Source organism: Prunus avium, chromosome 3, assembly GCF_965620075.1.
Source record: "Prunus avium chromosome 3, drPruAviu1.hap1.1, whole genome shotgun sequence".
NCBI classification, from domain to species: domain Eukaryota; kingdom Viridiplantae; phylum Streptophyta; class Magnoliopsida; order Rosales; family Rosaceae; genus Prunus; species Prunus avium.
Window position 1 is genome coordinate 14,821,638 of NC_142286.1, and position 24,365 is coordinate 14,846,002.

The 24,365-nt window shown below is 43.8% G+C and overlaps 1 protein-coding gene across 1 annotated transcript; it reads left to right on the forward strand.

Annotated features, from left to right (window-relative positions):
- The first annotated feature begins 4,132 nt into the window (after positions 1–4,132).
- On the forward strand, positions 4,133–8,086 carry LOC148295694 (uncharacterized). The gene is made up of 2 exons (XM_088250573.1): positions 4,133–5,109; positions 6,004–8,086. The coding sequence occupies exons 1-2, from the start codon at positions 4,133–4,135 to the stop codon at positions 8,084–8,086; spliced, it is 3,060 nt and encodes a 1,019-aa protein (XP_088106699.1).
- Positions 8,087–24,365: the final 16,279 nt, after the last annotated feature.

Below are 24,365 nucleotides of genomic sequence, written 5' to 3' on the forward strand. Positions count from 1 at the left end.
CTCACACTTATTGATTTCGGATCGAGCCCCAAACTTGGGCAACATCATAATATGGTGTCAGGAGTCATTTGGTTTGTTTTGAGTGAAATCCAATCGCTAGAAGTATGGAATACACCAACCACTCCAATTAGGAACGAACTGCCGTTGAACTAGAATTTTCCAATCTCTTTCACCTATTGGTTTCAGATAGAGCCCAAAACTTGGGCAACATCATAATATGGTGGGAGGAGTCATTTGGTGAGTTTTGAGTGAAATCCAATCGCTAGAAGTATGGAATACACCAACCAGTACAATTAGGAACGAACTGCCGTTGAACTTGAATTGTCCAATTTCTCACACCTATTGATATCGGATCGAGCCCCAAACTTGGGCAACATCATAATATGGTGGGAGGAGTCATTTGGTGAGTTTTGAGTGAAATCCAATCTCTAGAAGTATGGAATACACCAACCACTCCAATTAGGAACGAACTGCCGTGGAACTTGAATTGTCCAATTTCTCACACCTTGTGATTTCGGATCGGGCCCAAAACTTGGGCAACTTCAAAATATGGTGGGAGGAGTCATTTGGTGAGTTTAGATTGAAATCCAATCGCTAGAAGTATGGACTACACCAACCACTCCAATTAGGAACGAACTGCCGTTGAACTTGAATTGTCGAATTTCTTTCACCTATTGATTTCGGATCGAGTCCAAAACTTGGGCAACATCATAATATGGTGGGAGGAGTCATTTGGTGAGTTTTGAGTAAAATCCAATCGCTAGAAGTATGAAATGCACCAACCACTCCAATTAGGAACGAACTGCCGTTGAACTTGAATTGTCCAATTTCTCACACGTATTGATTTCGGATCGAGCCCCAAACTTGGGTATCATCATAATATGGTGGGAGGAGTCATTTGCTGTGTTTTGAGTGAAATCCAATCGCTAGAAGTATGGAATACACCAACCACTCCAATTAGGAACGAACTGCCGTGGAACTTGAATTGTCCAATTTCTCACACCTTGTGATTTCGGATCGGGCCCAAAACTTGGGCAACTTCAAAATATGGTGGGAGGAGTCATTTGGTGAGTTTAGATTGAAATCCAATCGCTAGAAGTATGGACTACACCAACCACTCCAATTAGGAACGAACTGCCGTTGAACTTGAATTGTCGAATTTCTTTCACCTATTGATTTCGGATCGAGTCCAAAACTTGGGCAACATCATAATATGGTGGGAGGAGTCATTTGGTGAGTTTTGAGTGAAATCCAATCGCTAGAAGTATGAAATGCACCAACCACTCCAATTAGGAACGAACTGCCGTTGAACTTGAATTGTCCAATTTCTCACACGTATTGATTTCGGATCGAGCCCCAAACTTGGGTAACATCATAATATGGTGGGAGGAGTCATTTGCTGTGTTTTGAGTGAAATCCAATCGCTAGAAGTATGGAATACACCAACCACTCCAATTAGGAACGAACTGCCGTTGAACTTGAATTGTCCAATTTCTCAGACCTACTGATTTCGGATCGAGCCCCAAACACGGGCAACGTCATAATATGGTGGGAGGAGTCATTTGGTGAGTTTTGAGTGAAATTCAATCGCTAGAAGTATGGAATACACCAACCACTCCAATTAGGAACGAACTGCCGTTGAACTTAAATTGTTCAATTTCTCACACCTATTGATTTCGGATCGAGCCCCAAACTTGGGCAACATCATAATATGGTGGGAGGAGTCATTTGGTGAGTTTTGAGTGAAATGCAATCGCTAGAAGTATGGAATACACCAACCACACCAATAAGGAACGAACAGCCGTTGAACTTGAATTGTCCAATTTCTCACACCTATTGACTTCGGATCGAGCCCCAAACTTGGGCAACATCATAATATGGTGGGAGGAGTCATTTGGTGAGTTTTGAGAGAAATCCAATCGCTAGAAGTATGGAATACACCAACCACTCCAATTAGGAACGAACTGCCGTTGAACTTGAGTTGTCCAATTTCTCACACTTATTGATTTCGGATCGAGCCCCAAACTTGGGCAACATCATAATATGGTGTCAGGAGTCATTTGGTTTGTTTTGAGTGAAATCCAATCGCTTGAAGTATGGAATACACCAACCACTCCAATTAGGAACGAACTGCCGTTGAACTAGAATTTTCCAATTTCTCACACCTATTGATTTTGGATCGGGCCCCAAACTTGGGCAACATCATAATATGGTGGGAGGAGTCATTTGGTGAGTTTTGAGTGAAATCCAATCGCTAGAAGTTTGGAATACACCAACCACTCCAATTAGGAACGAACTGCCGTTGAACTTGAATTATCCAATTTCTCACAACTATTGATTTCGAATCGAGCCCAAAACTTGGGCAACATCATAACATGGTGGGAGGAGTCATTCTGTGAGTTTTGAGTGAAATCCAATCGCTAGAAGTATGGAATACACCAACCACTCCAATTAGGAACGAACTGCCGTGGAACTTGAATTGTCCAATTTCTCACACCTTGTGATTTCGGATCGGGCCCAAAACTTGGGCAACTTCAAAATATGGTGGGAGGAGTCATTTGGTGAGTTTAGATTGAAATCCAATCGCTAGAAGTATGGACTACACCAACCACTCCAATTAGGAACGAACTGCCGTTGAACTTGAATTGTCCAATTTGGAACACCTATTGATTTCGGATAGAGCCCAAAACTTGGGCAACATCATAATATAGTGGGAGGAGTCATTTGGTGAGTTTTGAGTGAAATCCAATCGCTAGAAGTATGGAATACACCAACCACTCCAATTAGGAACGAACTGCTGTGGAACTTGAATTGTCCAATTTCTCACACCTTGTGATTTCGGATCGGGCCCAAAACTTGGGCAACTTCAAAATATGGTGGGAGGAGTCATTTGGTGAGTTTAGATTGAAATCCAATCGCTAGAAATATGGACTACACCAACCACTCCAATTAGGAACGAACTGCCGTTGAACTTGAATTGTCCAATTTTTTTCACCTATTGATTTCGGATTGAGGCCAAAACTTCAGCAACTTCATAATATGGTGGGAGGAGTCATTTGGTGAGTTTTGAGTGAAATCCAATCGCTAGAAGTATGGAATTCACCAACCACTCCAATTAGGAACGAACTGCTGTTGAACTTGAATTGTCCAATTTCTTTCACCTATTGATTTCGGATTGAGCCCAAAACTTGGGGAACATCATAATATGGTGGGAGTAGTCATTTGGTGAGTTTTGAATGAAATCTGTTTACACCCAAAATAAACAGCCAATAAGGGCAAGACACGTGGAGGAAATTGGGCTTGGTCAGAGGCGCCCTCGGCACCCTACCTACCGCTCACTCCATTAGGGCAACGCCCTCTTCTGGGACACGTGGCGCGCTCCCAAGCGACGCCCACAGTCCCACATCGAAATAATAAAAAATATGCACACGTCCCAAGACCTATAAAAGGAGGGCAACTACCCCAAAATGGAGGTAATCAGAACTTACGGCATACAAGCCTATTGATCTGTGAGTTGAACTTTCTATTCCCGAACTTACTTAAGCACCGGAGAGCCTTCGGCCGGTACCACACCGGTGCCCCAGGTCTTACCGTGCGTTTGCTCGTATTGCAGATTACGCAGACTACCGAGGCATCAAGGGTACCGAAGGCATCAAATTACTAAGTTGACCCTCTAAGTCAGAGAACCACTTTTTGGCGTCACACCCAAATTACTAAGTTGACCCTCTAAACAGCTGGGTACCTCGAGAGCCACAAACGCAAAGATGCCGGAAGCTCCCAAAAGGGGCATTCCAAGAAAAACAAGAGCAGGTACGGCAGGGAAAACTACCGAGCCCCACTAACGGCACATAACCAAGGGACAGAGGTGTTCACCCTGCTCAACACCTCCTACGAGGCAGTGCTGCTGAACGAAAACGAGATAATAACGAAGCCATCGTTCAGAAAGCCTAATCGGCAGGACGGCAGGGATACAGGGAAATTCTGCCGATACCATCAGCAGAATAGCCACAACACCGAGGACTGCATAAGCCTGCGAAAAATCGTTGAGCGGTTAATTCGGGAAGGCAAACTGGACCAATACATAGCCAGGCCTTAGAAGGCGCCAGTCCCGAACGCTAATCGGCAGATCAACATGATCAACACAATCAGCGGAGGCCTAACCCTTGCCGGAGCATCTAACCGTTCGATAAAGCAGTATGTCAGGGCGGCACAATATCCCCAAGTCCTCGGCATTGAAAGCAGCCGGCATACAAAGATGCCGAAGGTCAGGTGGGAACCCATCACCTTCTCCGAAGAAGAAGAGGAAGGGATCATCTACCCACACAACGACCCTATGATCATCCGAGCTGACATTGCCGAGTTCGATGTCGGACGAATCCTGATCGACAATGGCAGTTCGGTAAACGTCATCTTCGCCGATGCATTCAAAGAGCTCGGAATTGATGACAGCCAAGTCAATCGGCAACTCTCGCCTCTCCTTAGCTTTTCAGGAGACCTGGTCCAGCCAATCGGCAGTGTCAGCTTACCAATCGCCTTCGGCACAGCACCACGAAGGACCATGGTCTACGACCAATTCCTTGTGGTAGACTGTCCTACGGCATACAACGTTATTGTCGGCCGAACGGCGCTAACAGCAATAAAGGCCCATTTGTCCCCCCACATGCTACTCATGAAGTTCCCAACCTGCTACGGCACGGGGGCAATCAGGGGCGATCAATTGAGCGCTCGGAACTGCTACGCCACAGCGTTAAAATCGGCAGCTCCGCACAAGCAAAAGGAAACCTTCACGGTCGCAGACTTGTCGAACGGCGACGAACCAGTGGACGATCCAAGGGAGGAAACGCCCGCTCCAGTGGCACAACCTGCCGAAGATCTCGAAACGGTGGCGCTGGACGAGAGCCAACCAGACCGGTGTGTAAGAATCGGTACCATGCTGAACGCCACCCTCCGTGCCGAATTCATCCAGTTCCTTCGGCAGAACTCAGAAGTCTTTGCTTGGTCCTACAACGACATGCCAGGCATATCCCCTGACATCATCAGCCACAAACTGAGCATCTCGCCAGCATTCAAACCTATCAGGCAAAAGCGCCGATCCTATGATGCCGAACGGTATGAGGCCATGAAGAACGAAGTGGACAAACTCATGACCATTGGCTTCATACGAGAAACCATATACCCGGAATGGCTGGCAAACTCAGTCATGGTTCGGAAGGCAAAAGGCGGATGGCGAATGTGCCAGGACTATACCGACCTCAATAAGGCCTGTCCAAAGGATAGCTTCCCGTTGCCGCGCATCGATCAGCTGGTTGACGCCACTGCCGGTCACGAACTGCTCAGCTTCATGGATGCATACCTTGGATATAACCAGATCTTCATGCACCCTGCCGATAGCGAACACACGGCGTTCATTAACGACAAAGGCCTGTATTGCTATAACGTCATGCCGTACGGCTTGAAGAATGCGGGGGCAACCTATCAGAGACTGGTCAACCGAATCTTCGCTGAGCAGATCGGCAGCACCATGGAGGTGTACGTGGATGACATGCTAGTAAAGAGCCGAACGGCAGGAGAGCATCTGAAAAACCTATCACTCATGTTCGGCATCTTGAAGGATTACCGAATGCGACTCAACCCGACAAAGTGCGCCTTCGGCGTATCTTCCGGAAGATTCCTCGGTTTCATGATCAGCCAGAGGGGTATTGAGGCAAACCCCGATAAAATCAAGGCCATAATCGACATGGAGGTGCCGAAGACACAGAAGGACATCCAGAGCCTTACCGGACGAGTGGCAGCCCTCACTCGCTTCATCTCCAAAGCTACAGACAAATGTGCACCGTTCTTCAAAGCCTTGAAAGGGGGCAAACACCATATAGAGTGGACTGCCGAATGCGATAAGGCGTTTCAAGACTTGAAGGACTATATGGGCCGAACACCGCTACTGTCAAAACCCCTCCCTGGAGAAACACTCTCTCTATATCTATCGGTATCCATTACTGCCGTCAGTTCAGTACTGATACGGACCTCAGAGAAGGCAGAGCTGCCGATATTCTACGTTAGCAAGGCCCTTCAGGGGGCAGAGTCTCGGTACCCCCCACTCGAGCAGCTGGCTTTAGCTCTGGTCGTTTCTGCCCGGCGGTTAAGGCCCTATTTTCAGGCCCACACCATCATCGTTCTGACCAACCAGCCCCTTCGGCAAGTTTTTCAAAAACCAGAAACATCCGGAAGGCTAGTGAAGTGGGCAATCGAGCTGGGAGAATTCGACGTGCAGTTCAAACCTAGGCCTGCCGAAAAGGGACAAGCCGTAGCAGACTTCATCGCTGAACTGACACCTTCGGAGACTTCAGAAACTGAAAAAACCCCTCCACTGGAAGGCTTACCGAACGGCAGTCGTCTCGACCAGTCAACTCCTTTCTGGATCCTGCACGTTGACGGTTCGGCAAACCAACAAGGATGCGGAGCAGGTCTGGTACTCACCGCTCCCGATGGAGCCAAAATTGAATGTGCCATCAGGTTTGGCTTCCAAACGTCCAACAACGAAGCCGAATACGAGGCACTTTTGGCTGGGCTACGGCTCGCCAGAAGCATGGGGGCAGTTCAGATCAGCATCTACAGCGACTCGCAGCTAATAGTGAACCAGGTGACTGCCGACTTCGCAACTAAGGACGCGTCCATGACGGCATACCTTACGGCAGCACACCAACTGCTAAACAAGTTCCAGGCGTACGAGATTCGGCAGATACCAAGGAACGAGAACAGTCATGCCGACGCCCTCGCTAGACTGGCTTCGGCAATCAACGACAAAGTGGGTCGAAAGATCCCTGTCGAGATACTGGCCCTTCCGAGCACCGCCACTGCCGAGATCTGCACTGTAGAGTACAACGATACGTGGATGTCGCCTATTCATGCTTACCTAATGAACGGTACCCTACCTACAGATAAGGCCAAGGCCAGACAGCTGCGTTACCGATCGACGAGGTACATTGTCATCAACGACATTCTGCACAAACGTGGCTACTCGACCCCCTACATGAAATGTATCACCGAAGAGCAGGGCGAATATGTCCTTCGGGAGATCCACAGCGGTGTCTGCGGCGATCACTCCGGTTCTAAATCCCTGGCCCACAAGGCCTTCCGACAGGGATACTATTGGCCGTCAATGCATCGTGATGCAACAGCAATGGTGAAGAAATGTGATAAATGCCAACGATTCGGCAATATCCCGCACCTACCTGCCGAACCCCTCACGCCAATCGTGAGCCCTTGGCCGTTTGCCCAATGGGGACTTGACCTGATCGGACCAATGCCGCAGGGCAAGGGGCAGGTCAAATACGCGATCGTTGCCGTGGACTACTTCATGAAATGGGTTGAGGCCGAAGCCTTAGCCACCATAACAGCAGCAAGAGTTGAAGAGTTTGTCTGGACCAACATCTGTTGCCGCTTCGGCATTCCCTACGCCATAATCACTGATAACGGCAGACAGTTCGATTCGGCGCTCTTCAGGCAGTTCTGCACTCGCCTCAAAATCAACCTGTTCTTCGCCTCGCCAGCTCACCCTCAATCGAACGGCCAGGTTGAGGCCGTAAATAAGATCATCAAGAAACTTTTGAAACGGCAACTCAACAGTGCCAAGGGCGCTTGGCCGGAGAAGCTTCCCGAAGCTCTGTGGGCTATACGGACATCCTACCGAACCTCCACAGGGGAAACTCCCTTCAGCCTTGCATTCGGCTCAGAAGCCGTTGTCCCAGTTGAGATCGGTGAGTCTTCTTACCGAACGGAAAGCTTCGAGCCGAAGGCTAACAAGGCAGCACTCGCGTTAAGCCTGGATTTAATCGAAGAACGGCGAACGGTAGCCAACCTTCGGAATGAAGCTTACAAACAGCGTGTCTCTCGGTACTACGACTCAAGGGTCAAACCGCGTTCCTTCAGAATCGGGGACTGGGTCATGCGCAAGGTTTCGCTTGCAACCAAAAACCCAACGGAAGGAACCGTTCCGGTACTTACAGGCTCCGAGGCACAGATGGGAAGACCCTCGGTCACCCATGGATTGTGGACCATCTCAAAAGTTATTTTAAATAAAGCCCCCTAGCCAACGGCAGGGAGGAATTTGTATTTTTGCCTACGGCATATATAAATAAAACGAGATTATCCAGTTCCATGCATTCAGAACGTAACATCCTAGCGGTATTCGTTCGAAAAATTGTTTCGGTAGGGCTCACCCAAATGAGCCACAGTAACATTGCCTATGGCAATTCAAAGTACACCACTACATGCTTACTGCCGATTCCAACTTAGCTTGTCAATTTTTACTCCAAGTTAATACAGTATGTACGAGCCTACGGCAGTACAATGCCCTAGAATTACCTACGGTATTCTCATCGCGCGTGGACTACAAAGCTTTACGGTATCCTAGACGTGCCCACGGCATCTCCATAGGCGAAAGGCTATTGGGACCTTGTTCCTACCGATGCGCGTAATACTTGAGTTCCAGCAAATAGTTATGAGCCAACGGCAGTATCGCTACTTTGGTCTGTATACCGAAGGTAAGAGCACTTTGGTTAAATCCAAAGCAAACAAACTCCTAAGTGGCCAATGGCCCAATCGGTAATTATCCTACAGTTATTAGCCTACGGCAGTAACAAGCATGGATAAGAATTCAAACATAAATTAACAAAAACACAAGTTTGAAAAGACAAATTACTTTAAATTAAAAATGCCCTCGACATTAATGTGTTCGGAAATTTTGCCAACGGCAATCAAAATACGAAAACTTATTACAAAAACGCAGCTCAAGCCTCAGCAGCCCGACCTCCCTGGTCTTCGGTATCCTCAACCATGGCATCGACGTTGGCGTCAGGGGCATCCTCGGCATTGGGACCCTCGGCATCTTCAGGGGCATCTTCCCCCTCATATTCCTCGATCATCTCTTCTGTGATGCCTTCCGGAAGGGGAGGAGGATCGGCAGCGAAGTTCAGGTTCAGCTTCTGGCCCGGGTTGAACCGTTTGAAACGGTAGATGAGGTCAGCCATCTCCAAAGCCACCTCATTGTCCACCAGAGAAGTGAACTCGGCGGATGAACGGTAGTCCCTGATCGCCCCTCTAACGGCAGCCTCAACCTCCGCCGCCTTAGTCCGCTCGGAAGCCTCCAACGCCATCTGCACCACCAGCTTCGCCTCTTCAGCATCCTTGACCGCCTGATCGGTTCATAATTGTATATCATTTTGTACCCTTCTAGCTTATGATTTGGTTATGTTTTTGAGTTAAACTTGTGCTTTTAATCCTTTTTGTGTTTATCTTTCAGTTCATTGAGCTTTAGGTAATAATGATGGCTTTAGAGAGCATAATTCATGCAATTCAAGCATGTTAAGGCCTAATTTGGATGAATGGATGAAGAGCTTAAAGACAAACTCATTTTGGCTACAGCCCCCTGCCAGTCCAGTTCCGTAGGTCATATTGCAAGCTTTGTTTCAACAACCTACATAGCTCTAATGAGGCCACATTCTTCATAAAAGTTGTTCCAATTGGTGTGTACTATAACATATCCAAAATTCAACCCCATTGGATAAATCTGGAGTCCGTTACCTAGCAAACACAGAACCATGCTCAGGATGGATCTTATCAGCGCGGAAAATGAGTTAGCAATTTGTTTCGGCCTTAACTTCTTCCTCCGACCTTGGATTGGCCCAAATAACATATGGCTGGAAAGAAGACATTCTGAACTTCAATTTCGAGTGCTTAAAGTCCTAATTTGATTAAGAGAAGCCCAAGTTGTAAGCCCTTGAAGTTGCTGGTCATGCTGACCTCAGCATGTGCTGGTTGGATGCTTGGTCATGGTGAGCTAGGTATGAGCTATCATTTCTGGTTGGAAGCTTGGTCATGGTGACATGAAGATGAGCTAGGGCTGCTGGTGGGATCTATTGGTGAAGTGCATCAACTAATTCAAGATTTTCTAATACAAGTGCATCACCCAATTTAGATTTTCTAATACAAGTGCATCAACCATTTCAGATTTTATAAAACAAGTGTTGTATGCATTAGCCATATTGAATTCAGATTTTCACTTCCCCTAGGCCTATAAATAGAGAAGTTCTCTAAGCTTGTAATCACACCCCAAGGGGGGGAGCTCTCAAACACTTCTCTAGAGCTCCCTTCCCTTCTCTCCCTCAAATTCTCTTAGTTTCATTTTCTAGTTGTCAATTGTTGTAATGAAATCTTTTGTGCTGAAATTTTCCTTAAGTTTTTCTTAGTTCCACTTTACTTTTCATTATGTAAATTCTTTTCTTTAGTTTTTCAAGTTTGATTAGTTTCCAAGTTTCAATTATAGTTCATGTTCTTATTCATTATGCTTATAAGTTAATATGCTAGTTTGAATGATTGATCACCATTTAGGCTTGCATGTTAGCTATCTTGGTTTGAATTAAGAGTATACACCATGCTTTAATTCGAATTGAACTATGAATAGGAAGAGTATGTATGGACATTCGACAACAGGGATTAGATACATACTTGGTTGTTTAAAATGTTCTTCTATGCTTAATGGGTTCCTAATGCTTAATTTTAGGTTAGACAACAAATGATCAAATTAGGGAATTAGGAACACAAGGTTATGACCACACACCATGGCTTAATCATACTTTAGCTAGAATCAATCCATTAATCTAAATTGAACTTGGGAACTTATCTGCTTGAGTTAGTTATTTCTTTCTTCCTTGTTTTATTTATTTCCTTTTGTTTTCATTTATGTTTTGTGTAGGGAAATGAATTGGATCATTCAATCACCAATCCTCGTGGGATCGACCTCGCACTTACATATGCTATACTACCTAACGGCTCGTGCACTTGCGAGTATCACAAGTTGAGGATGCAACTGAATCCATTTTGGTGCAGCTGTATCTACGCAACACCGCCCGCTCTACGCCATCCAGAGCCTCGCGCATCTCGGCGAGGTTCGCCTCGTGCGCTTGGATCTGCCGTTCGGCAGCGTGCATGTCCTGCACGAGGTTGGCGTGGTCCTGGAGGGCCTTGGCTGCGTCGGCAACCTTGGAACGGCCATCCTCGTATAGCCGTTTGGCGCGCTCGGCAGCGTTGATCGCCCTCCTCATGCACAGCCACATGTCCATCGACGCCTGAAAGGTGAAGCCACAAGTTAGTACCGAACGAAACATAACGACAACGAAAACACAAGGGGAATCAGAAGGTTACCGTGGCCTGGAGACGGAAGGCACGCCCCGCCTCTTCCCGAAGAGCCCTCTTCGGCAGCTCGTCGATTTCAGACAGGTCCATCTGCGAACCCAGGATCATGTGGTTCGCAAACTGGACTGTCTTGGATGGACAGGCGAGTGTCACCGCTTCGGCAGGGCCCTCCTCGTCCTCAACCGCGAAGATGGCCCTCTGGGAATCGGCAAGTCGGACCCGCTTGGGAGTCGAAGCGGCATCCAGGTCCACCGTCACGGGCCGTTTCCCGGACGCCTTGGACGAGGCGGCATCGGCACTCTGGCTCGGAACGGGTGCCGGCTCGTTGACAGGCGCCCTTCTGCTCATGGGCTCGGCATGGCGTTGCCTGTGCCGTTCGGAAAGGGGCTGCTCCTCAGAGACTGCCTCCGAGACCCTCTCCGCCGAAGCCTCTGGATGCCGTTTCTGTTTCTTCCCTTTCGAAAGCACTTGGAGGCGCCTCTTCGAGGTCTCCGACATCTTCTTGGCCTCGGCAGTCTTCCTGGCCTCTGACACTGCAGGAACGGTGGAGTTAGCCGAAGAAGTAAAAAAAAAAAAAAAAAAAAAAAAAAAAAAACTCAAGTGAACTTACTCTCGGCAGGGTTCGCAAGCCGAGCTCTGACAAGATTCTCGGTAAAGAGGAACTGCGGGTATTCCCTGTCACCGGCAGGAACCTTCAACCTCACACGGTCGATCTGTCGAAGCTCTGTCTAGGTTGCCGTTGGCTGCTTCAGTTTGCCTACAAAAATAACAAAAGAGGTTAGTCCATTGAACGAAAAAAACTGATTGACCGAACGGCATGGTAGCAACCTACCGGCTATCTAAAAGGTATTTGGGATATGGAAGCGAACGGGAACTCCTGAGGGCGATTCCCAATCGCCAGAGAGGAGGACCCGCCGATTCCTCCAGGACTTTTGGGAGGTTGGCACTGCCGTAAGAAAGTGGCCCCTTTCGGAAGCCCTGAGACAGTTCGCCTGGACCCAGCCACCATGATCGGTACTCTTCGATTTGGTAATGCTGTACAGGTGGGAGAACTGTTTGTAGGAAGGCCCCTCCTCATCGGCAAGTCCGAATGCCGTAACTACCCCCATCAGAACAGCCCAGAAGTTCGGATTGAACTGCCCAGGGGCATATCCGATCTGGGCCAAGATTCGCTGAACTGGGGGCTGCAACGGTAGCCTAACGCCCTGCTGAAGGACGTCGGTGAAGAACGCAACCTCACCGTCCTGGGGGTTGCTCAGAGATTCGGTAGGGCTTAGGATTCTCATCCCTACCGATTGGGGAATCTTGAACTCCTCCCTGATCCTCGCCAGCTCTCGGTAGGTCAGCTTGTTGGGCGGCAGGTAGTCTACGTCAAAGAGCTGCTCTCTCGGTACACCCATCGGTACCCTTGGGTTACTGCTGTTTACTATCGTCACCCTCGGCATGGAAGGTGACTCAGAAGGCTCTCCACGGCCTGAGGTGGAAGCCTCCGGACGGTGGCTGGAAGATGCCTCCGAACGTTCTCTTCAGGTGCGGGATACGAGCCCAGCTCAGCCTGACGACCGCCGCTATACACGATCACCAATGGTAGGGGCTGACTAGTCATGAGCCCCTTACCGATCCCATGGGTAGGCGCAGGTCTGAACCTCTCGCCCACCACTTCCACCTCAAAACCACTATCGCTATCGGTATCTTGGGCTGACTCGGATGAGGAGACATTCTTCATAGAAGTTGTTCAATTGGGTGTCTAGTATAACATATCCAAAATTCAGCCCAATTGAACATATGTGGAGTCCTTAGCCCGTCCAACACTGAACCATGCTCAGGAGGATTTGCAGCTGCCAGCTTTGAGCCTTGTCTCCTCCTTTAAGCCATGTGCCTCACCCATGCTGCAACTGACTTTGGATCCAACATAATGAGTGAAGTGGGGAGGCATTCCAGCTATGAAATTCTAAAGGAGCAAGTTGGTACATGCTGGAGTTATTATAGAGAAAGCATGTGCATGCATGTGAAGCAAAGAGAAAGGAGAGAGAGAAGAATGAGGAATGATGAGAGGCATTTTGCTTCAGCCTTTGAACATGGGAATTGAATTGGCAGATCACTTTGGAGCTGGAGATCAGGTTTTAATTGAAAGAGAAAGCATGTGCATGCATGTAAAGCAAAGAAATGAAATGAAGTCAATTCCAGTCTCTGTTCGGCAGCCAACTTGCAAGGCCCAAAACGCACACTTCTACTGCTCCGATGGGAATACTTTCTTCATAGAAGGGGGAGCACATTAACTTTCACTTTACTTTTCTTTTTTCCGTGTTTTCTGGTGTTTTATGTTTTTGCCCGTTACTTTCATTTTCTAGTGCTTTGTGTTTTTGCCTTTCCCTTTCGGCTATCATCTTTGTCTTATTTTAGTTAGGGAAATGTGTTTTCTTTTCCGTTTGTCGTCTTTGTTTTATTTTAGTTGGGAAGTGTGTTTTCTTTTTCTTTTTCTTTTTCTTTCTGCAACCTTACTCTTTTATTTCCGAAACAAAATAACGAAAATACAAAAACAACAAAATAAAATAAAAACAACAATAATGCAGTAGGAAATCATTTCTTCTCGGTGCTTGGTGTCTCGACCATTGGAGCTTTGAGTTTGGCCCTCTGGCTATCCTCTTCCGGGGCTTCACGTACAGCCTCTTGGGGCTCACCACTTGAGCTCCCAAAGATCGCAATCTTAGCTTGAGCGTAATTACTCTCGCGATCTGCTTGCTTGCGTTTACCCGGTCGGTCTAGGTCCTCTAGCTGCTTTCGCATGTCGCGAGAATACAACTCTACCATCTTTGATAGGTTTTTATTTTCATCCCGCAATACTTCTAGCTGGTGTCGATTCACCTCCACTATCCTTGCCCTCTCCCTTTTCAAGCTTTTTATAGCACTCTGACACTCTTCAACCATACTTCGCTCCACCGCCAACTGACCCTTTAGCACCTCTACCTCATGGGACTTCGCAAGTAGGTGTTAAGCTCATAATTTCATACATATACATGCCCAATTTACTTACTTCTTTTGCTTAGTTCCTATAATTCTAAGTTATTTCCCTCCCTTTGTGTGTTTTGTAGGCCAATAGAGCAAGAGAGCATAATTCATGCAATTCAAGCATGTTAAGGCCTAATTTGGATGAATGGAAGAAGAGCTTAAAAGACAAACTCATTTTGGCTACAGCCCCCTGCCAGTCCAGTTCCGTAGGTCATATTACAAGCTTTGTTTCAGCAACCTACACAGCTCGGATGAGGCAGCATTCTTCATGAAAGTTGTTCCAATGGGTATGTACTATAACATATCCAAAATTCAGCCCCATTGGATAAATATGGAGTCTGTTACCTAGCAAACACAGAGCCATGCTCAGGATGGATTTTATCAGCGCGCAAAATGAGTTAGCAATTTGTTTTGGCCTTAACTTCCTCCTCCGACCTTGGATTGGCCCAAATGAAATATGGCTGGAAAGAAGACATTCTGAACTTCAATTTCGAGTGCTTAAAGTCCTAATTTGATTAAGAGAAGCCCAAGTTGTAAGCCCTTGAAGTTGCTGGTTATGCTGACCTCAGCATGTGCTGGTTGGATGCTTGGTCATGGTGAGCTAGGTATGAGCTATCATTTCTGGTTGGAAGCTTGGTCATGGTGACATGAAGATGAGCTAGGGCTGCTGGTGGGATCTATTGGTGAAGTGCATCAACCAATTCATCTTTTATAATGCAAGTGTTGTATGCATTAGCCATATTGAATTCAGATTTGTCACTCCCCTCTCCCTATAAATACCACATCCATTCCACATTCAAGACACAACAAATCCTGAGATTCACAACCCCCACAATTCACTCCAACCATCCTCAAACACTCTCAAAATCCCAAACACTCCAACAATCACCAAAACAACTCCAGCAAACCTCTCTTCCATTTCCCTACGAATTTCATCTTCCTTAGCCATCACCACTCACTCAAACTCATCCCAAATCACCTCCATATCCTTCATACATCTTTCTAGAAGTGGGGAAGCTCTTGGAGAAGCATTAGAAGTGGAGAAGCACTTGGAGAAGCCTTGGACACCACAAGAACTTCAGAAAAAGGGTTTTTCTACTCTTATTGTATTCATTATGTTTTCTCATTTCTGTTCAAGTCTCTTTTCCATTATGAGTAGCTAAATCCATAACTAGGGCTTCGATGTAACCTAACATGAATATTCTGGGTTTATAAGTTTGGAGTTTCAAGTTTGATTCATGATTCATGTTCTTATTCATTATGCTTATAAGTTAACATGCTTGTTTGAATGATTGATCACCATTAGAACTTGTTTGTTAACTATCTTGGTTTGAATTAAGAGTATACACCATGCTTTAATTCGAATTGAACTATGAATAGGAAGAGTATGTATGGACATTCGACAACAGGGATTAGATACATACTTGGTTGTTTAAAATGTTCTTTTATGCTTAATGGGTTCCTAATGCTTAATTTTAGGTTAGACAACAAATGATCAAATTAGGGAATTAGGAACACAAGGTTAGGACCAAACACCATGGCCTAATCATACTTTAGCTAGAATCAATCTTTGAATCTGAATTAGACTTGTTACTTGAATCTTTATAACCCAGAATTGAATTGTTATGGTGATTCGAATGCCCTAGTCTCAAAATCTGTTTTCCAACTCTTAAAACCACTCTTTGTTACATTTGTTTACTTGTTTTTGTTTGCAATTTCATTTTGCTTCTTTTGTTCAACAATCACAACCACTCTTGTTTTAAATTCTGTTTTAGACATAACCTCCTACTTTCTTGAATTTGGTAATCTAAGTACATAACTAGTTTTAACTTCTCAGTCTTCGTGGGTACGACCTCGTACTTGTCTTGCTATACTACTACCCATTGGAACAACTTTCATGAAGAATGCTGCCTCATCCGAGCTGTGTAGGTTGCTGAAACAAAGCTTGCAATATGACCTACGGAACTGGACTGGCAGGGGGCTGTTGTTCGGTTCATTTTTTACACATGATTTTTCATGTTATTCACCCACTATTTTGAGTTAGTTCTTGACATTTTATAGCTTTTTACTTCTTTTTTGTGTTTTCTTAGATTTTACCTTGGTTGTGATGAAAATGAGCTAAAAGTGCATTATTAGTTATAAATTCTGTTTTTGTTCATTTTCGTAGGTCAACTTCTTGGCCTGGGATCAACATGCTCTGGTGCTCGGATGAGGTCATGATCTTCACGAGACTTGTTCCAATGGATGTTAACTACAACATATCCAAATTTGAGCTCCATTGGACAAGTATTGCCCATCCAACCAATCCAGCATGTTACCACAGCTCTGAAAATCCGAACTTGGCCAGCTTTTACCTCCTTTGTGTTATTTTGATTTTCTTGTTACCATAACTCTTGGTAACAAGGAATTACCTTTGTAAATGAGATATTTTCTGAAGCTTTTGGCATCTTTGTGAGGACAAAGCTTCATCATGGCAAGGGGACAAGGGCAAAGGCTTTAAGGAAAGTATGAGTTTTATATTATATTTGTGAGCTGGAAATTGATGGGCAATGGAAAGGAAAGTGAAATCAGATTTTGGGAGAGGTTTTGAACGTGGGTAGCCAATTCATTCTAGGATTCTACACATTGAGAGCAGATTTTGGAGAGTTTGGAGCTAGGAGAAGCCAAGGTGCAGCCAAGCAAAGTGGAGAAGAAGGCTTCCACCATTGATGACCTTGAAGCTTTCATCATTTTTTCAAAATCTGTAAACTCTTTCTAATTTTATTTTGAATTTGTATTTGGAATAAGTATGAGCAACTAAACTCCATAGCTAGGGCTTAGGTTGAAGCCCTAAACATGATTACCTTATTGTTTTGATACTTGAGTGTATGAATTTCTAGATATTGTTGATGAATTCCAATTCACCAAATTAATCTATCATTGATGTGTGTTTTTCCTTGGTTGGCCATCTTTGAAAGCATGCTTCTTGAGATTGTTGGGATTATGTGTATCTTCATGTTATCCTAAGCAATAAATGGATGAAGTAAGAATCATCCATGTGAATTGGTTTCTTGAATACCTAATGTAAACACCATGCTATTAGGATTCTTGTGATGTTCATATTCTCTTTGAACTTAATGGGTTCTCCTTGTAATTGAATCGAAGTACGAACCATACCTAGGTTCGGTTATGGGGAGGGCACAAGTATTGTAGCACGAACCATGCACTTTACGTATATTAGAGAGAATCAATGCGTCTTGAGCCACGACCCATGGTCTTGATTGCGAACATCTTCATCAACACATTTAGAGTTCATCACTTGAGTATTCATGAACTTTGGTAGAATTGTTTAGGGTGGATTCCGAAACCCTAGTGTTTGTTACATTTTAATTTCACAATTTGATAATTCATCTCTGCTATTCTCATTTAAATTCAAAGTCCATTTACTTTCATGCAATAGAAATAGGTCACTTGAACCAAACCAAAACCCCTCCCCCCCAATGTGTGTGTGAGTTGTGTGTTTGATACGTTGTGTGTCTTGTTTACTGAATTCTGTTTATTTTAGTAACTGTTTTGGACTTTTGGTCCACGTTGTGTTCTTCCATTTTCTGTGCTGATTCCAACCGTATAAAGAACGTGAAATTTGGATAAACGGTTGGAAAGTTATAGGCAAAACACTGGACAGAGGTCGAAACTGGAAAAATAGAAAAACGAATCTGTCCAAATGGTGATAAAAGGGTGATAGAAAGTGCTGTTTGTGTTTTTCTCTAGTTTTCTTGTATTGTTTCATTTCTTTTACACTTCTTTACTCATTTTTAGTTTCCATTTTGCATTTGTGGTGTGTCAATTAAGTGTTCTTTACGTACTCAAATTAGAACTTATAGGAAGCCGACAAGTTCTTCGTGGGATCGACCCCGTACTTACATAATCTATACTTCGATAGATCCGTGCACTTGCGGGTATTTTTAATTGGTTGTTTGCACATTAATTTGTGTCCTCTTAGGAATGCAACAATTTTTGGCGCCGTTGCCGGGGAACTGGCACGGTTGCTTATCTGTTTTGTTTGAGTATGTTTAGAGTACTTAGTTTTATTTTTGTTTATTGATTGTTGTTTCATTTTATCTTGATTTGTTTTTGTTTCTTTTTCTTATAGGAACATCCGAGGAGTCACCTCCACCATCTCCAATGGCAGCCGCAACTGAAATTGTGGAACTTACTATGTAAGAATACTCCAATAAATTTGTGATGGAGGAAGCAAATGTTTTTGGCTCATTTCATAATGAGTTGCCTATGAATGTATATTTCCGACAAACATACAATCCGGATTGGAGAAATCATTCAAACTTCTGGTGGACCGACAATCCAAATTTTCAACAAGGGTCATATCAACCATATCAAGGCCAACATAATACTTGTCCACCTTATGGTCAACCCCAATATTACACTCCACCACAATCTTACCAACAACCTCAAGGACCAACTTTGGAAGAAATTGTTGCTTCAATGGTTAGAAACACAGATAATTTCATCATGCAGAGGAATGACACTCACATGCAGAGGAATGATACCCACATGCAGAAAATGAATAAGGCCATTGCCAATCTAGAAAATCAAGTGGGGCAAATGGCTATAGCTTTGAGTAAAAGGGAAGTTGGGATGATGCCTAACCAAACAGTGATACCAACCGGGCATGAGCATGTTCAAGCAGTTACCTTGAGAACTGGTAAGGTAATTGGTGAAATTGATGGTTCTAAAAATTTGATTCACAATGTTGATGACATGCAGGTTGAACAAGTGACTGAGCCTAAAGAAAAGGATGAAAGCAACAAAGAGAAAGATAAACAAGCAGCTTCTTCATCCGAATGGATCCCAAAGCATGAACTTGCAAGAAGGGCAAGAAAGGAGAAGGTAAGTCGTGAACCTACTGATGAAGAAATCTTACGTGCTCCTTTTCCTCACAGGCTTATGAGTTCCAAAAAAATTCAACATACCAAGGACATATTGGAAACTTGTAGGAAAGTGCAAGTCAACATTCCTCTATTGGAGGATCTTTGTACCAACAAGAGGAACTTCAAAAATGATGAAACGGTTGCACTAACGGAAGAGGTTTCTGCTGTTTTACAAAGGAAGCTTCCTCCCAAGTTGGAAGATCCAGGAAGTTTCACAATTCCATGTGTAATTGATGATAAATTGTTTGAGAAATCTTTAATTGATTTAGGTGCTTCAATTAATCTAATGCCTTATTCTGTTTTTGAAGTACTAGAGGAAGACAAGTTGAACATCCATGTTCCAAGTACCAACCATATGTTCAATGTCATTCCTTCTACTCAAATGAGAAGGCCACCCAATCCTAAATATGTGCCTCATCCATCTAATCAACATATTGAAGAGCGCTTAAAATTGCTTTTGAAATCTACTCATGCGCATAAAAAGAAAAGAATACGAAATGGGTTGATTAGATGGCAAAGAGATTTGAAGAAACTTCATGTTCGGCACAAGGAGGCGATTGAGCCAAAACCCCCTAAGTGACCATGGTATGTTGGAAGTCCGGCAAAAGACTTTAAACTTAGCGCTTCTTGGGAGGCAACCCAAGGTGAATAGAAGAAGTTTGTTGTCGTCCTAATCGCTTCAAAGTGGAGTTTCTCTAGACTCAAACTTACTTTTATTTTACTTTATTTATTTATTTTCCTTTTGAGTTAGGATTTCAATCTCCAACCAAGGTAATTTCGATTTTCTTGTTGTTTCTCTTTGTTTTTCTTACTTTTACTTTCCTTTACTTGTTTGTGTTTCTATTTTGTTGTTAAGTTTGGGAAGTAGATTGCTTCATGATTGCACACACTGAACTTTGGCTCAAATGCTTATTTCATTCCATACATGTGATTCCAAACACAAACTTGAAAAAAAAAAAAAAAAAAAAAAAAAAAAAAAAAAAAAAAACATAAATTTCTCAATCACATGTTCATTGTTGCATTTTGCACCACCTGAGGCTTCTGCTAATTGCCTCTATCTGTTCTTGCTTGTAGAATCTGCAGCAGCTCTACATGATCATCATTCCTTTTTTGCAGCATCTCTACATGCTGGTTGGCACTGTAGAGCCGCTTCTGCAGGTCCGCCACCAGAGCTTTCAGGGCCGCCACCTCCTCACTCAGTGCCCCGCACTCTCGTGTTCTCGCCAGTAGGCGCATGCCCAAATTTGTGGCCGAGACCGCGTTGAGCACGGTTAGATTGTGGGACTCGTCCACTGCCATCCTGTCAGACCTCTGCGCCACATGCAGATGATCTGCAACTGTAAGTCTGCTGACAGTCATGCCTTCCGGCAGTACTGCCCTACACGGCACCGCCTCAGAGAAGTTTGAGGCCGAGCCATGGTGGTATGAGGAGTTTGGGAAGATAGGGTTTGGAGGAGCCCGTATCTGGGCATTTGGTGGTGCAAGCGACAACTCAAGGTTAAGGTCATCAACAAGCATATCTGGGGATGCCATTGATTTTTCTGTCTGGGCTTTTTGATGGTTTTTCTTGAGTTTGCAGGTTGAAATGCAGGATGCTCCTTCTTTCAACCGAGAAATGGTTTAAATAGACATATGCTCATAAGGGAGCCGACACCACTTTGCATTTCCTGCGCAATTTGCGGTTGCGTCCAGTTAAAAGGGGAAGCATTTCTACTTTCGCTTTGCTTTCTTTTCCTCCCTGTTTTCTGGTGCATTATGTTTTGATTTCTTTTTAGTTTGTCGTTTTTGTTTTATTTCAGTTGGGGAAGTGTGATTTGTGTCTTTTTCGTTTGTCGCATTCCTTTTATTCCGGTTTGGGAAGTGCGTTTTGTTTTTCTTCTTTGTCTTTTGCAACTTTCTTTTCTTTTATTTCCGGAAACGAGAAATTTAAAAATTAAAAAACAAAACAAAACAAAAAAAAAACAAAAAAAAAAAACAAATACACGGAAAGGGCAAAGACAACCAGGCACACCACTAATACATTAGCAATTATTCTTTCACAGTGCTCGGTTTCTCGGCCATTGGACCTTTGAGTTTAGCCCTTTGGCTATCCACTTCCGGGGCTTCACGCACAGCCTCTTGGGGCTCATCACTCGAGCTCCCAAAGATTGCATTCTTAGCTTGAGCGTAACCACTCTCGCGGTCTGTTTTCTTGCGTTTTCCCGGTCGGTCTATGTCCTCCAGCTGCTTTCTCATGTCATGGGCGTAAACACTTACCATCTTTGAGAGATTTTTGTTCTCTTCCCGCAACGCCTCCAGCTGGTGTCGATTCACCTCTAGTATCCTTGCCCTTTCTGTTTTTAAACTTTTAATAATACTCTGGCACTCTTCAACCATACTTCGCTCTGCCGCCAACTGACCTCTTAGCACCTCCACCTCATGGGACTTCGCAAGTAGGCGATGACCCACACTTGCGACTGTTGCAGTGCTTTGCACGCTTAGTGCCAGAGCATCGCTCACGACCCGGTTGTCATCCCTTGATCCCAGCACCCGTATATCCTTGGGAGTCACTAGATTTCTAGCAACTCCAAGGGCAACATCGTTGTCCAGCAGTATCGAGTCATTCACTGTCACGTGCCCCCGTGCAGAGGCAAAGTAGGGCATCCACACTGGTGCCACTGCTTGGCCCCGAGTCTGAGTCGGTGGAGCTAGGTTGAGATCCAACGAGAATGGGTAGGAAGAAGCCATTTGAACTTTCTTTTCTTTTGTTCTTTCTTTTCTCTGTTGTGTGTTTCTACGTTTGTGTGTTTTTCCCCAACTCTTTCTCTTCTTCTTTTATAGAGTTAGTTTCTTTGTAACCCTAGACACTGCGCTTCTGCGTTTTGCGCGGCCCTTACGGCCTATCCCCTTAGGTCACCTCACCTGGTCCCCAACCCCTTTAATTACAGTTCCGCCTTTCAGCGCTTTTGAGAAACGAAAGTCGTCACGCCTTCCTATGAAGCCAATAATTCTGGCTTGGGACCGTGAGAGAGACCTCTGCTTGTCGACACGTCTCTCACTTTGTATCCCGTGACTCACAGGTGCCGAGACATCGGGGCCCATTTTTTCTATTTTTCTGAGTTCTCGCTCTTTGTGCTTCTGACTTGGTTTCTTTGTCTTATTACTCTCTTCGCTTTTGGGCTTTCGTTTGGGTTGGGCTTTCATTTTGGTTTGTGCGTTTCTTTGGGTTGGATTTCTGCGTGCGTAGGGCTATTGTTAGGGCTTACTGTTTGGTTTTGTTTGGTGTTATTTTGTTTTGTTTTGTTTTGCAACTGTGTTGTAATTGTTTTTCTTGTGTGTTCTTGTATTTACTTGATTTATTCCCTTTATTTCTTGTTATAACATTGTTGATGCCTAAATTCTTTAACATTGAGGACAATGTTTATTTCTAAGTTTGGGAAGGGATAGCAAGTCTTTTTCGTTTCACTTAAATTCTTACTTTATTTTATTTTGTTTTCTTTTCTGTTTTGAGTCCTTTTGTTTTCAAGTCACTTTCCGGACATATATGATGAGATTGTGATGAATGTTTACATGACTTGATTGAAAATTTTGTATTAAAAAAAAAAATAAAAAATAAAAAATAAAAAAATAAAAATAAAAATAAAAAAATAAAAAATTTGTTATTCACTAAATGGCATCGTTCTAGCATGATATGTTTGAAACCCTCTATGCACTTGCCATTTGTTTCATAATTCTCCAGTTGAGGGATTTGCATGATCCAAAGAATTGTATCAAGCATGAATTAGACTTGTATAACCATATAATGTGAGCTTTGAGCCTTTTGCTTCAATTCATGAGTGTTATACACATATTCTTATTTTCTTGTCATCCGAGTTGTTGTTTGATCTCATTATTCATTGATTTGGTTGAGCACTTAAAAGTCACTCATTCTTGTGCAATTTGATTACATGACATTTGAGAAATGATATTGAGGCCCTCTTTGGACCGTTTGTGCCTTTCAAGCTAACCGTATGCATGCTTAAGCATGATTTTCCATTGTTAACCACCTTGAGCCTATATGTATGTAAGCCTTTTCTTTCAAGTAACCAATTTTTACTTCTAGCCTTAGCCTGAAAAACAAGAATATACCTTTCTAAGGAACTCATGAGCTTTAATTTAGATGTGTTTTTCATGCTAAGTTTGGGAAGGGTTATTACATTTCAAAAAAAAAAAAAAGAAAAAAAAAAAAAGAGTACTTCACTCAAAGGGTGAAAGAAAAGAGAAAAGTTGTGGTTAAGTGGCAATGGTTTCAAATCCAATTCCATGTTTCTTGGTTGTTCGAATGGAAGGAAGGAGTGTGAATCATAATTAGTGGAGGTATAAGGCTTTGTGGTCTATTTGATCACCTAAAAAAACATGAATGAAAATCTCAAGCGTGATGTTTCAAAGTCTTTTAGTCAACGATTATATGCTCTTACATTGTGAGTTCCTTGGACTTTGTTGTATCCATATCCTTCATTTCTCACTCACCTTACACCCTTAGCCCCATTACAACCTATAATAAAGACCTAAATTGATCCTAAATGTCATGTGGTTGATTTGCACACATTTTTCAGCTTTTGAGTGTTTAGCATCCTTCTTGAGATCATATTCATGCATGTTTTTCAGCTTGCTAATTTTGAGTTAAGTCCCTTATGGTTTAACTCTATTCTCATATTTACTATTGAGTGATGCATTGTACCCCTCTTCCGAGTGATTCATTTGTGAGAGGACAACTTTTGTGAGATTTGAAGTTACATTTGTGCTTGGTATGATTTTTGAAGTTGTGTGAAAACTGAAATTGGAGAATGAGTTCCATTTGGCCATCACACTACTACACTTTGAACATGTTGTGTTCTGAACTTTGCTGCCTTGTGAATAATGTCTAAACTGAGTTTTTCTTGTGAAAACTTTTGAGTCGTTTGCATGAGTCGCTCTCTCTTTGGAAAGTGTTCGGAAAGTTTGTTTCGAGTCTTGTTTTAGTTTCTGTTTTGCTCGAGGACTAGCAAAAGATAAGTTTGGGAAGTTTGTTCGGTTCATTTTTTACACATGATTTTTCATGTTATTCACCCACTATTTTGAGTTAGTTCTTGACATTTTATAGCTTTTTACTTCTTTTTTGTGTTTTCTTAGATTTTACCTTGGTTGTGATGAAAATGAGCTAAAAGTGCATTATTAGTTATAAATTCTGTTTTTGTTCATTTTCGTAGGTCAACTTCTTGGCCTGGGATCAACATGCTC